Source organism: Haemaphysalis longicornis, unplaced genomic scaffold, assembly GCF_048455015.1.
Source record: "Haemaphysalis longicornis isolate Haplotype H1 unplaced genomic scaffold, Haemaphysalis longicornis Haplotype H1 scaffold_5, whole genome shotgun sequence".
NCBI lineage: Eukaryota > Metazoa > Arthropoda > Arachnida > Ixodida > Ixodidae > Haemaphysalis > Haemaphysalis longicornis.
The window spans coordinates 50,044,463-50,059,960 of NW_027526385.1; the positions used below are offsets into that span (position 1 = coordinate 50,044,463).

The window sequence follows — 15,498 nt, forward strand, 5'->3', positions numbered from 1 at the left end:
GCGCTTACACCACTAACACTACCGATACGAGGGTTACGAAGCCAACTAGGCTAAAAAACCTTGAGGAAGAAAAAAAAAACGAAGCGGCCGGAACCGTAAAAAGCTGATTCTCATGCCAATGGGTTTTACAAGCAGTTCCATGTCTGGTTCCGTTTACACGGTGACGTGGAAATTTTAGTTCCGTTTACCGAGAGTGTTTTTACGTTATCTGAATGCAAAAACAACCAACTTACAGGCTACTTATCCGTTTGAGCGGCAATTCCGTTTAAGCGATTTTCGTTTATCGGGAGTCTGGTCTACTCGAATGGGCTCCTGTACATAACTATGTGCCCTCCACTTGAACAAAAAAATGAGACTAAAAGGACCAAATCTTAGAGGAGACCTCATGTAGTTTTTTTTTTTTTTTTTTCCGTGAGTACTACATAAAGGTTCAAAGAAAAATACACATTTCTTATTCCCGAAAGAGCGAACCTGTCAAGCAGCCAACATAAACGTTGTGGGGAAGTTATCATTCTGTGGGAATTATCTACTTTAGTGGATAAATTTTCCTCACCACAAAGTTATTTTTGTTGTAGTGCTTTTCTCAACATATTTGTCTAAGCGAAGGTGATATATTATCGGAAACACTGAAATTAATGACCCAACATTTCCTTTTCTATTATTGTCACAATGGTTTCAAAGAGCAAACTTCAAAGAGCTTCAAGGGTCACTGCAACACGTTTTGCAACTTCTTTTTATCAAAACGAAAAATCCCTCTTACAACGTGACCACTAAGCACAGTTAGTTATTATCTTATATAGCTAAAATATGCTCGAGTAACTATAGGCGGTATTCGTTGAAAAATTTACCGGTCAATTTCTTCGCATGGCAACACTGGAAACGGCCACAGCCATGGCCGATGCGCCCGCACGCTGAAGAAAACACCGGCGTGCGTCATCTGCTCCGCTCCCATCCGATTCTAAACGGTGGCGTCAACAGAGATGCTATTAATCGCACTCACATTGAACTCGAGGCAATACTTTGCGTTCGGTGAGGTAGAGTTTGTAACATGAAACACAGTCATGTGTTTCACAGTCGTGCTTAGCATGAACAAGTACCGCCATCCCGCGGAGCCCGACGTAACCAGTGACTGCGCACTCACAAGGTTGCATGGAGGAGAAGAGTGGTTCCTGATCTCCGGGCCGTGCGCACAACGTCGCCTAGCAACAGACGCTTGGCCACAGATATGGGGGCGCACACTTGGTTGCCTGCATGCATTCCACGCCATTGAATACCGGCTATAGCGCCCATAAAATTGGCCGCATATCAGGTCACTTCGCTGCAACTATTGACGAAAGACAACAGCCTTCTCCTGCCTCTGGCACGTAAATGACGCTCTTGTCCATCCGCCAACTTCTAGCCCTCTTCCCCTCCCGTTTCGCTCTTCCCACGATACACACGAAGGAGGTTTCCTCAATTCAATTCAATTGGGGCGGGTTCTACTGCTCACACGGTATATAACAAAATTTTTTGTTAGTGTTGAGCTGAGAACCCCGTACCGATGTATTGACTCGTCGCGGGATTTTTTTTTATTTTGTGTTAAAATATTTGTTCTAAACGCGTAGTTTTATTTTCTATTGAGAAAATCAAACCGCCATGTATGTTTAATTAAAAGCACTACGAGTGTGTAATTATTCAGGTTGAAGGTTCGCCCAAAATCTGTATTTATGTTTTCCATTCCAGCGTGTTTCTGGATTTAGTGGCTAAGAAATGATCGCCTATTTAAGCTCCTTGTTCAAGTATTATTTTGGCTTTTGGCCGGAAGGCTGACTAGAGGGACAGACAGATAGCCAGGTAAAAATTTCCTGGTTAAAATAGCCCCCCCAGAAAACACAATCGCCTTTAAAACTCTCCGAGATTTTGTGCAACGACCTTTTCAGTTGAGCATTTTTAACTTCATGACAAATGAGAAAATTTACTATATTTCCAAAGTCCAATCGTGCTATTACAGGAACCGCCTGTGGCATGCGACTGCTGCAGAACGATGGGTTACCGGAGAAGACGTGAAATAATGATCGGATTGGCTTCTGTTGTAGAATATTTCACCTTCTAATACAAGACTAGCTAGTTGTACATACAATGGGTCGTGTATGTGTTCATATATCCTCGTGAGACCCAGTGTACAATATATTGCACACTCGTTCTCAGCGCCGTAGCGGTTTTCCAACAGCCGTAGAAGCTGAGACCGCCTGTACAAAGAATTGCACAGACATGTGCTGCCACCTAGCGCAGAGTGGGAGAAGTCAACTGCGCGGTTTTTTTTGCGCGCCATTTTGAAGATGGCCTTTGTTCCCATGGGGTCGTTCTATTCGGCCCGGCCAAGTAAGATGCTCGTATTTTCTTACCGCTTTACGAAATGGTTTGAAATTTTTGTTGAATGGATTCTTGAATGTGTAGGGATCATCTAGAACTCAATTTTATTTCGCGCAAACGTGTATTTTGTTTGTTGTCGAGCTGAAATCTTTTGTGTACAATTTATTGCACACTGGGATCGAGGTACATTGTATTAGGTATTTTCTAGTGTGTGCGCTGTATGTACTGTTACGATGACCGGACAGTAAATTGATATTTATCGCTACCAAATGAGCTTTTTTTTTGGTTTATAATACAACATTATCAATTTCGGTTTTTCTGGACTGTGCTAGGGCTGCGGCGGAAAACTGCCGTGCCGATTTTTGAAGCCATTGCTTCTCAGGACACGTCGGATCTCGACATGTCAGAAGACGAAGAGGACACGACTGTTCTACTGAATATTTTTTATTATTCTTCTCCCTCTTCCTCCTCCTGCTCGTCCTCATTCTCGTCCTCCTCGTCCTCCTGCCTATCCTCCTCTTCTATCTTCTCCTCTTCCTCCTCCTCCTCCTCCTCTTCCAAATTTTTCTAATTTTCCTGGAATCATCCACCTAACCCTTTGGTGGATCCCTTTGGGTTTCACGACTGTTGTTTGGCCGATCCCCTGATCGGGTACGCGCCAATAATGTTAAGGAACAACAATAACAACAAACACCCCTCCCAGATGCTTCCTCTTTGACCACGATAGCAGTATTGCCTCCTGTCTCTTTCAGGATAGCGGGTGCCAGACACATGCCTGAGCTTTCTGAACCAAAGTCGCCATCACGGTGCCGTAACCCCGGATGATCACAACGCTCGAAGTTTCGGTGCACTCGCTGCGACGCATTTTTTGTTTAACTTCCTCAAGGAACTGCTTGAAGCAGTTTCATAGCTAGAATTTCCAGCTGGAGAACTCTTTTCTTTTATTAAGCGCAATATGTGATATCGTTTTTTTTTCGTGCACTGAATCCCGGTGTGCAATATATTGCACATACCATGGTAGGCCAACGTCACATTTTACATCAATACAACTTTTTTATTGTAATTTCCTGTGTCCAATGGCTTTAAGTACACGTTTTCTTCTACTACACGCGGCAGGTTGTTCGTCGGGTCTCACGAGGATATGTGGCTGTAGGCCCCAGTGCCTCAGTTAGGGGGCACGCGGCTGCATTGTTCGTATCATATTGTGTTTTTGTTTATACTGGCCCGGGTACTTTTAGCGATATGATAAGACCGGGCAAACTTGACTGGACGACTATAAGACAATAACACAAATGCTTGTTTTGTCGTCTTGTATTCGTCCTATTATTATGAATGTATACCAACTGGCCCAGTTCCCGACCGTGTTGTACTTATAACGCTGCGCATTACAGTTTCCCCAATTTTATAGGCGCACCAGAGAAGGTATCTCCCGACGTGCTGACGGGCGCCTTAGACGTAGTGGACGACTTTATTTCGCAGTCTGCGTCGTGGAAAGACATCGCCTGGCTTCGAGAGATTTCCGGCCTGCCGGTCGTTGTTAAGGGTATCCTCACATGTGAGTGTCGAAATTCTCGGAACGATTGAAAGTCAATGGTATTGTGGAAACATTGCGAGGCTTTGAATTTTGTTTGCTCACCATACATTTATCAACCGACATTTTATTTTCTCCTGCTGGGTTAATCGGTTGGGTTGAGCCCACTGGAAAAGAAAATCCTCTTACGTTAACTTGCGACAAATAAGATCGGTATTTAATTTTAAAAAATTCAAAGATGTGGGTTTAAAACGCAGCTTCGCCTGACGCCTAAGCCTAAGTACTGGAAGGCTCCGAATCAATTTTGACAACCTATAGAGGTTTACTGCGCACCGAAATCTCGACTTCTGATGCCAGGCTTTCCCCGTAGGGGTGAAAGGAGTGTTAGGTAGCTTTTGTCGTTCACTCTCGACTATTACTACTGGCACCAAATTTCCTGAGGATCTAACTACACATCAAATTTTTCTAAGTTTTATTATTGCGAAACTTTCTTCAACTGCATCATGGCCGGCCGTATAAATAAATTAATTAATGCATAAACTGAATTTTTGCTGTACTTTGTGACTTCAAGTCAACTAGATCATACTATATTTAAAGATCACGTAGCCCTCCAACATTTTGTGAGCCAAGTATTCCCTGGGTTTATTTTTGTTTATCGGGAAAAGGAGGTTAGCCTTGTACATACTCTAGTTAGATGAGACCAAATATCGAAAACATCAAGTTGTTATACCCCTCGCAGTTATTCTGGAATTTCTGAACAGAAAGCACCTTTTTATGCCATTTATGCCATCTATATTTGGTATACAGTTAGCTTCCAGGGAAAACGTGTACTTTGCAAATTAACTTTGTAAAAGTGACAGGGAGCGTAGAGCGACCAAGAAAAATGTACTCCAGCATCCTCTTGCTTGGCTGGAAATGTCTAAAAACGGGATTCTTCTTCTACACCTCTTACGTAAGAGCGTGCTTTGAAAGCGGGTATATTCGTAATTAAATGGAGCTAAACTCACGACCTCATAATAACCTCTATAAGTGGGTTTGACGACAAATAATGAGGACAAGTAAAATGCACTGCGGAAAATGTATTGACTTTGACATACCAGTCGAAAAATTTCTAGTTTTAAATTCTATTATATGGAAACCTACTCCGTGATATAGGTAATCGAGGCGGGGCCATAATTCTTGCGCGTGTGTTTGGGCGCAGCTGAAGCAGCGATTCAAGCCGCAAACCATGGCGCGGCTGCAGTTTTGGTGTCTAATCATGGAGGCCGTCAGCTTGACGGAACGCCGGCCACGGTATGTACAGGTTCGACAATCCCTCCTGACATCAAACTTCTGTTGTTATTCACTCAGTCTTGGAGCCCAACATATCCAGCTGTGTCGCTTGCGTCTGCAGTTTTGTCCGTGACAGCAAAGAGAACTTCAATGACGTTACCAAAATATGCGAGTAACCGGAGTAACCGGATGCCACTTTTAGTTGTATTTCGTTCCGTATATTTATCCCCTGCGCAAGGCTACGCTACTCCAACTCAGCGAGCTGCTGAACAGTGTCTAAGCATGCATTGAGTAACATGACACGTAAGCGTCCCAAACTTCTGCTCGGGGTACGCTCCTAATACTTCCACAGCCTCCAACTCCCCTCTTCGCGCTATCAGATTCGCAGACGGCGATGCAGAACTGCGCCAAAGGCATTATTTCTGAATCCGCTTTCAATCACCTTTGAACAAATCCTACGGAACAACAGGAGTCACTAGTATGAACTCCGGGCCGTAATGGGCTAGGGGCTAATGAAGCGGCCCGTCAACATGCTCGAGCTGCAGTTCTCCGGGCTCCCGTTTTATTCACACCTACGCATGGCTTCTTTGAGATGACCCGATCACCCCTTCTCACTTATCGGGACATTCCACAACAGCACCGCTTCGTCCGCAGAAGCCTCCCACCTTTTAATCGATCACTGACACCGCAGGCCGCGCCTTATGGCGCATGATACATGCGCACATTTTCCACATAGACAACCACTCGTGCACTCACACCCACATCCATTCTTCTTCCCCTACTGCCCCTCAACTCTCGCATTGGACACTCACTATCGCTCCCTCTCTGTGTGAGTGTCCAAACGCCCTCTTTCCCCTCCCCCTTCCTACTGGGAGCAGGCCGTGGGGAGCTCGGTTCTATCCGCCCTGGAAGTTGCGGAAACCATGGAGACTTCCGCCCCCCACCCCCCCCGCCCTTTTTGAGCCTTTGGTTTCAAAAAAAAAAAGTTCCGTCGTCCTCCTTAGGTATGTAGAGGGGCTCATTGGGTCTTTCCACCTTGTCTTCTTGGGTTATACAACTGCCACACGGGAAATTTCCATCGCGATTGAGTCGATCCAGAGCGAGCTCAATCCGGATCGGGCGCCGCTACACGGCAGTTTCAATCGCGATCGAGCTCGTTCCTGCTCGAACTCAATCCTGGTTTCTCAAGCGCGATCGAACGAAAGCGGCTATACTCTCGTCCCCGCTCCGTAATGGCGCAGAAGGTGACAACTCCAACTAATGCCACAAATCGTGTCAAATACCTTCACCCAAATAAGCGTGCGGTAACATTTACATTGTTACGTATCCCTACGACCATAGAGTTTCTCACTAACTCACCTAGAGTGGAATCTGGCGCTAGCGTCAACGTGATTCGGCAAAGGCGCTCTACGCCTCCATGAGTGCGGCCATAGTGTGTAGTTCGGCCGGAAGTTCAGCGTGGCATGGCTGGCAACGACTTTGTGGCTACGCAAATTGAGTTTTTGTTTAAAAAAGTGCTGCCAAAAGTGCCGCTGTTAACAAATTTATTTTGTATAAGACGTTGTGTTAGAGGGCTTATGTTTCAAAAGAAATTTCAGGGTTACAAAGAAAAAAATAGCAGAAGTGCTGCCTTTGGCTCACGCCGCCAGATACAACGGGCCGTCCCGGATATATTTTTAAATTATTATATACTCTAAACTCGGTGAGGGTTTCTTTGAATTTTGTAAGATTTAGCTGAAAAAAATTGTTTAGATTGTCTTAAACTGGGTTCTTGCTTCCTCTTAATACACTACTATTAACGTATGCTACGTGTTTTGTCAGGCGAAGCAGATGCAACATATAGATGCAAGCATGATGTAATCACGTCGTGTTTATTTGTTTTGTCCAAGCAGATATAAATACACCCACAGGCGCAGCTTATTACCGCAAGTAAGTCTTCAAGCACGCGCGCAAAGCATTATGAAATTGCATGAACTCTTTAAATGGCAAATAAATACTGGCTTGTCGAGTAGCTATGTATGTTACCTCATTGCGCCTGGCCAAGGCAGTGCATGCTTCAAGGAGTAAGTAAACGCAGCGGCGGCGACGAGCAAGGCGAAAATCGTAACTTAATGTGTGCAGAAAACGGATAGTGCGGGCTAGCGTAGCTTATTTTGTGGCTGTGGGCGGCGGCGGCAAGCGGTATGATGCGGTATATAACAGGCCGCTGGGAACCTCGCTCGCTTTTTGCTGGCCAGAAGCAGCCCACAAGGGAGCCGCAGCGGCGATACAGTGAATTGTAGCGACGAGCAACCACGACGGAGGACATTGGCGGCAGTGTATTAATTGTTTTTCGCTTGTCGCTGTCACCCAGTACACTGAGGACTGGATGGATACTTTTGCACTCCGTTACAATATGTCGCATGGTTTCTGGCTCATTTCCGCACCCTGCGCATAGTTCTTCCTGTATCGGCTCGCGGATAAGCGTTTTTGTCCGCAAGCAACCTGCCCGGGCTTCAAAAAGCAATGCAATCCCTTTGGCATTATCGAATAATTTTTCCCTTGTGATCTCCTGCTTCCCGATCCTGCAGATGTCTAAGGACTTCTTCGCATCCATCCTCTTTTTCCAGGTCGTAGTCTCTGTTTCTTTAACTTCATTTTTATTGCCTTGGTCCTTTCCCCTGCACTTCCAGGTTTCATATACTTTTTCCTGAGCCTTCTGGTTCTTTTCCTCCACTGTGTGTCCACGCTTTTCATGTAAAGATACCGTAACACTTTGGCCGCCCATCTCTGATCATCCATATTTCTACGTTGTTCTTCACAACATATTTTGCTCTGTGCTTCTCTCATTTCGAAGGATGCCCATCCCATGTCTCCCTGCACTGCCTCATTTGTTGTTTTATTGTGTGCTCCTAATGCCAATCGACCTACGGCCCTCTGATTTGCTTCTAGCCCTGATAGAATCTCTGATTTGACACACACTACTGCGTTTGAAAAGGTGAGTGCTGGTACCATTACTACCTTCCAGATTCCTCTCACTACTTCATATTGCCGCGAACCATGCATTGGGTTTATTTGTGTTTTTGCTTTTACCGCCCCGCTGCGCCGGTCTGTGTTATCTCTGTGCCAAGGGAAGCGCGTGTTCCATTCTTTCTTTCTGTGCCGCATGTGTTATCTGTTGTGATAGGGAGAGCATTCCGATCTAACGTGAACAGCCCAGAATAATCTTCTTCGATCTACAATGTTCTAGATGTGAATCAAGGGTTCGAGAACCACGCGTGCTGAAAGATAAAAAGCCTGCAGTGCAGACACCGGGGTATTCGATCACCGACGCTCGCTTGCGTATACGCCACTTTGCTGACTGCTGCTTCGCCGCCTCTGTATTCTTCGAGTTGTTAGGGGAGCACAAGTTCGCTCCAATAAACTCGTTTTCCTTCAAGACCACTGCGTCGTTTTTGGCATCGTGACAATATCTGTTATATCCCCACAGTGCTCTGTGCTTTATGGTAGAGGCGTTTCTTCTCCCTTTCATTCTTAAATGCTCCTCATGAGTTTTTAGATACGCCTGGCTTTCGTTTAACCATATGCCCAGATATTTGTATTCCGTTACCCACGGTACTGATACTTTTTGAACGAATACCGATTCGTTACGGGCGTTGTCATTAAAAACTACAACTCCCGACTTTGCTGCGCAAGTACATAGTTAGCGCCATATGGCGCACACGAGGGGAACGGGTGCAACTTCTCGATCGCGATTGAAACGTGCCGTGTAGCAGCGGCAGTTCGTCGAGCGTGCTCGAAAACTCGATCGCGATTGAAAGTGCCTGTGTGACCGGGGTATTAGAAACGTTTACAGGCAGTAGTTTATGCAGCGTTACTCATCAAGGGAGACGACACCGGCTGTGATGCGACAAGGGTGCTTGCTCGGCGATCATACGCGTCGCCAACCATGACCTTCAGGTCACAAGTGGTAGAATAGGGAGATGTTGATGAAGACGTGGGGGTGGTGGTGGGGGTCTTCACCACAGCCGTTGCTGTGCCAGCGCTTAATCAGTGAGTCATCACGAATCAAAAAGATTAGAAACTCGCATTTCTCTTCTAAACGAACGTAAAAGGTTGAGAAGCCCCTGGTGTAGGTGCAGAATGCGAACAGACACATTTTTATCAAAGCGCGAAGCCACAAAATCAGCGGCAGTAGCGGAGCACATGGCACGGATGCGCGTGCCATGTGCTCCGATGCAAACAAAAAATTCAATGTTTTTCAGCAGTGCTGTTCGCCCGCTTGAGGAGTCTCGTTTCCCCAATTTTGAAGAAAATCCAGGCTGGGTTCTTTATTTTTATTTTCAATTTTCCGGAATATTATAAAAGAAGCTCATCAGTCAATCATTTTTCCGTATATTAATATTTTTTGCTATGCCACCGATATTTTATAGTAATATTTTGAATTAAATGTCACATGTTAATCACTATTTCAGATACAGAGATAGGGGGTGTCAAAGTAAGCGACAATCTAGCACCTGGTTCAAATTTACGATTATTTTCAAAATTTTGTGTTAACATCAGAGTGCAAGGTGTGCTCGAACTCTCTGTGGTTTCGGTGCCGTGTTCGTTTTCCAAGAAATTTTAGTCAGGACAATGACACATTTCCGTGCGCAAAGCCCCAAAATTAGAAAAAAAACTGCAGCCACCCGAAACCCCGCGTCACCCATACAGCCTTTGCGATTTTTTTAAAGACGATTGTGTTTCTTGGGATAGGTGAAGCCAGACATTTTGGTCTGTCTAACTGTCTGTCGTTCTTCCTGACTGTCACTCGATTCAGCCACCCGGTCAAAGTGAAACAGAAGCTGCACAATAGTCTTATATACCCACAGCCAAATATAAACGTCTCAATTCCGGTGGCAATGCTCATACTGGTCAACATTGTTGAACAAGAACAAGATATTACGCTAATATAGGGCAGAAAATAAATACACAAATGATATTTACAGTGTTTTTTTTATTCAAAATTTATGTATGCTTGGATTTTGCCATAGCAAATGAAATGCTACATCAACTGCAGAAAACCGTCGCCTGCTGTAGCCGCGCTGCTGTAGCTTCTGGCGGCATCTAAGAAATCAAACGGCAACAGTAACGACAGGTTCCCCTAGATAGGTCCCGCGTTCCGCTTGGAACGCTCGTGAAGTAGATCAACGTGGTTTCACAAACGTTGGAGTAGGTTGCCTCGATTTACGTGTGCCTCCTCCGTACGGCAGCGCTGTCATCGAGGCACCCGACTTGGAGCAGCGAAACGCCGTAAATTTAAATGGACTTAAACAAACATCTAGCGCGTTATCTTGGAAAGAACGGGACGGGAGAGGAACAGCGTGCGAAGTGAGCGGGAAACAGAAGGGAGGCGTTTAGTTGGCAGCGGCGCCCGTTGACTATCGTCTTTCATCGACATTTGCAACTAAAGGAGCCCTTACGAGGGCATTTGTTCTCGCGAAGTACGTATGCTAGAGATAAACGGATTGCTGTTTTGGTTTATTCCCTGTATTGTGCATAATTAATGAAAACGAGAAAAAACGAAAAATGCCTGTGTACGCGCACGTCCGACCTCTCGGGGTGCCTATTACTACAATACAAGGGCCCCAAGATGGGCGGCTTAATTTTTTGCAACGCTACGAATCGCCTTTAAACCCAATGTCGGATCGCACCTTCAGCATTCTCATGTTGCGCATCCACTGATTCCCAGATCGAAGTTCTGCCCGAAATCGTGAGCGCTGTAGGCCGCCGCCTGGAAGTCTACCTCGACAGCGGGGTCCGCAGCGGATCCGACGTGGCGAAGGCTCTCAGCTTGGGTGCTCGAGCTGTGTTCGTCGGCCGACCGGCCCCCTGGGGACTATCGTACGACGTAAGCAATTACGTTACTTTAAGTTCAGTTGTCTCCTCAAGGGAAACATTTTGCAAGTAACCCCTCTCCCCCCGCGACCTCAACCAAATGTACCCCGAACTTCTATCAAAACATGGTACGTGGCAGCATTGCAAATGAGACGAAGCATGGAAGATGTTAGCGATGTATTTGCATGATGTTACCGCAGACCGATGTGATTTATTTACAAGCGGCCATGATCGTTCCAGCCATGAGTCCGTGCCATCCACTGTTTGTTTCGTCAAAAACACGGACGTGTGACGAAAGGTTCGTTTGAATTATATCGAGGCCATGGTTGGAGAAGGTGGTACGGAAAGCAACGAGAATTATGCGTCAGTAATCTTTCAGCCGTAATATATATTTCCGCAATTGTAATTAAGTTTACTCAGCTTCAAGTTTTCCAGCCACAACATCACTAATAGGTATCATTGCTTAGGTACCAGAAACGCAGAAATTGGTGTACTATATTAGGTTTATGCTACGATTCAAGTACAACTGTAAAACAAAACTTGAAGCCCCAAGGGATGGTTACTGGTGTTTACTGGAGAGAGACCCTGCCGCTGCCAGTAAATCGCTCAAACTTATCCCTGTGATCTCAAACGGGAAATGCTACGAAGCGACCGGGGAGTCAGCAATTTTTATCTGCTTTCCTTATCATTTAAAGTCATTGTTCGACATTGCCGCTGAGGTTGGCTTGACTGTTGGTCAGAAGGTTCCCGCTTTCTGAATGAGGAAAATTGTATTTTACCTTCATGTGTGTTTCAGCGTTAGAGTAGTCATCTGTGAGCATTGCCTGTGGTTGGAAATTGTACGAAATCGTGCCTTAAACTTCATAAAGACTTATAGCACGCATCTCAAACATTTTTTTTAACATTTGTTGATAGGGCTAAAGAGAGTTTGGAACTCCCACTGCCACCTGGCGAATTTAGAGATCTGACGCATGCGGTGATCCGTAACCTAGGTGTTTAGTATAAATTCATCCATTAAACACAATATCGCTTGTTCGCTTGTTTAAAGTACAAAGCTAGGTGGCTTTACGATGAGTTGCAGCTATACCTGTAATATAGGGGATAGTTCAAGAGCTCTTTCACTGCAAATATGCAGAATTGCTGTATATAGGTAGGTTGTTTGGATTTGCACAGTCTGTAGGAACTGAGTACGAACCTAGAGTTCATAATGCCAGTCATAAGCGACCAAGGTTTTTTCTCATAACGCAAACGTTCTTTCTGCAGGGGAAGAAAGGCGTGGACAAAGTCCTGGAAATTTTCAGGAATGAACTTGAGCGCACAATGAAGTTACTAGGTAAGTTAGCCATTGTGCACTTTACTTGGCTTTTCACTGCCATAGCTGTCGCGGATACCTCTCTCTACAGTGGCAGAATCTGCGGAAAATCTCTTCCCCTTGTTTGACGGAAGGAGGCGTGGGGCAACATGCCTCATGGTGGTAAAAAGATGCGGTACTTTCAAATTAGACATTAGTACGGACTGTGGCGTATTCAACTAAGCTCCTTTTGACGGTATTAAAACAAGAACAAGAACAAAGTAGCTTATTTCAAAAAAATACATCACAAAGAAAGTGTTGATAAGGCGCCTGGAGCCATAGCCTGTACGGCTAGTATTGAATCCATTACAAAAGTATTTTGAAAAATACAATCCCGGCTAAACGGTACTCTGTCACGCACAAATAAATATAATTTTGCAGCACGTTACAGTGTTTAGTGTGTTTTCACAGTAGTGATTCTTACATTCAAATAATGGTTCTGGATTATTGTACTTAAATTATCATGTAACGTTTAAGGAATGGCAACAAATTTGGTAATGTTGTGATAGAGTTTGGTACGTTATTCCATATTTTTGCCACCACGAAAGACAAGAGATTAGACATTAGAAAGAGATAAGACATGTACTATCCGCAGGTTACTATTTTTTTATCAGTATGCTTTGTATCTCGCTTGGGTGTAATTAGCGTTCACGAGTGGTACGGAGCGTTTGTGGTAAGTATTTTGTGAAAAATTACAGCAGTATTAGAATCCCTGGCTCTATCAAATGGCAACATGAAATATTTGGCGAAGAGCGCAGCTGATGGCTCATTTCTTGGCGATGTGGCCAATATTCTAATAGCTTTTTTATGGATAACACAGAGCGATTTGCAGTAAGGTGCGTAGGTGAACCCCCATGGTTCAACGCAATAGGTCATATGGCTGTGAAACACGTCAAAGTGAATGAGCCGTAAAACGCAAACAAAAAAAATCACGCCATATCCACGGAATGAATGATGATAAGTGGGGCGAAGCTCGAGAGGGGGAGATCATCGGTAACCGTAACTCTCCCGTGAAAGTTCGCCCATTACATCATTAAGAAAGACGTAAGACTGTGTGCGTACATTGTACAAATCAACTTTTATTTTCGGAGCCAATGCTCCCAGGCCCACCCCTGGTGAAAGACCCCGCGCCATCGAGGACTACCCCGCACCTCCACCACAATTTGTCACGTAGGATGGGACACAACGGTAAAGAAAGAACTTTTATTTAGGGCGAACTTGTGCCCGAACAAGACGAGAGGAAACGAGCAAAGGTCCTTGCGTCTCGTTCGATCTCCGAGAACGACTGCCTGCGTTCGTGGCGTGATCTCTTCCGTGATCTCCCCCTCGCAGTGCACGTGCGCTCGCGCCTCCGTTGGTGAACACAGTCAAGCTCGCGCTCCCGGTGCCGAGTTTGCGCTGCCGGTTGCAGCCGGTTCTTGCGCGTGCAACGCGGCCCACTTTGCGACATCTCCGAAAGCATGCGGCGGTCACGTACCACGAGACACAAGGGATGGACAGACCCATGACTTAAGGAGCTTCGCCCCTAAAAGAATAGGGCCTAATTCAGAACCTTGAAGAATGGCCATTCCAACATCCTTGAGTGAAGATTTGCTATCAGCTTTTTGGACAAATTGCTTCCGGTCGGACAGAAAACTGTTGAAAAAGTTGTTAGCTGAACCTCGAAAACCCTACCATTCTAGTTTTCGCAGTAGTATGTTATGATTGATAGAGTCGGACGCTTTTCGTACCTCCAAATATTTACCAACTACTACTTTACTACTTATAAGGGCCTGGTTTACTTTTTCTGTAACTGATTTAGCAGCGGCACTAGCTGAGTATATTATTCCTGAAACCGTTTTGGTGTTCCGCTAATGTGATGAATTTTTCTAGAAAGTTCATTGCACGCTTTGGTAATAATTTCTTAAATATATTTTTGATGCAGAACAAAATTGCTTTGGGACGGTAATTGGCCGCGTCATTAGGATCATTTCCTTTATAGATGGGCACAACCCGTCCAATCTACAACTGTGCTGAGTACGTTCCAAATGCCTGATTAAACGTAGTTGCTAACGCTGGCGCCAAGATTTCGATATTGTTTTTTAAAGTTTTAACAGGAATTGCGTCATGTACCATGGCCTTCTTTGATTTCATCTGTCTTGCCGTGCTTTTAACTTACATTATTGATATCTCACTAAATACGAATGAGTTTGGTTGTGGGACAGGTAGGATAGGCTCGTGCTCATCGCACTTACTTTTAGGGGTTCCTTTGCTTGGTTAACAAAGAAATCGTTGAAAATTTCCGCGACACCATCCTGACTGCAGTGAAACGTTAAAAAATCTTGCAAAGTGTCGCATTTTCGGGACGATATTAGAACAAACCATTTGGCACAGCCCCCAATTAGTGGAATCATACACGAGAAAAAACGTGGAAACTGTGTGGTTTAGAGTGAACAAAAGTGTACATAATATTGTGGGCTAAAATAGAAGTTTTGCACAGACGTTCACCAAGCATACGCCATAATTACTAAGCATCATCATTAGAAAACATCATGGCTGACGGAAATCAAGCTTCAATAAGTCATTCGCGGTTTCAAGACGAATAATCATATGCATGATTGCGAACACGCAGCTCACATTCCCGTTATGCACTCAGCACACCCCTGCACGCGTCCAACAAATATTTATATTTCGCAGGATGCCCGAATGTCCGCCACCTAAACCCTATGTTTGTGGCTCACCAAAATCATTATGCCAAGACCAACTGGAACCTCTTCCGTCGTGGGGAACTGTAAACCAATGTAAACGGTGAACAATTAAAGAAGACTTCTTTTACACTTCTTGTGCATTTTAAATGTGTGGTGTGTACGCGTACGACTGTACACCATCTGTATTTAAAATGTGCATGCATACTTTGTTATTTTTCTCCCCTATTGAAAATGTGGACTTGATGGAAGCCATCGAATATCATTATAGTAGATTATTGCGATGGCATTTATGGTGTCATGACGGCAGACGACGGCGTGCTATTGCGCGATGGCAAGCTGGAAGATGTCGACATACTGGTTTATGATGGTATGTTGTAGACGATGGCATGTTTGTAGACGACTGCAAGCCGATAACTTTACCGACGAGGATGGCGGGCTGGATGACGGTA

General features: G+C 44.9%; 1 protein-coding gene across 1 annotated transcript in view; it reads left to right on the forward strand.

The window, feature by feature from the left end:
* Positions 1-15,166, forward strand: part of LOC144139680 (uncharacterized) — a 29,033-nt gene extending 13,867 nt beyond the window's left edge. Inside the window, exons 4-8 of the mRNA XM_077671970.1 lie at positions 3,744-3,907; positions 5,085-5,176; positions 10,866-11,024; positions 12,275-12,344; positions 15,039-15,166. Coding sequence (XP_077528096.1) covers positions 3,744-3,907; positions 5,085-5,176; positions 10,866-11,024; positions 12,275-12,344; positions 15,039-15,136 — 583 coding nt within the window. The 3' untranslated portion in view covers positions 15,137-15,166. The remainder of the gene's footprint in view (positions 1-3,743; positions 3,908-5,084; positions 5,177-10,865; positions 11,025-12,274; positions 12,345-15,038) is intronic.
* The last annotated feature ends 332 nt before the right edge of the window (positions 15,167-15,498 follow it).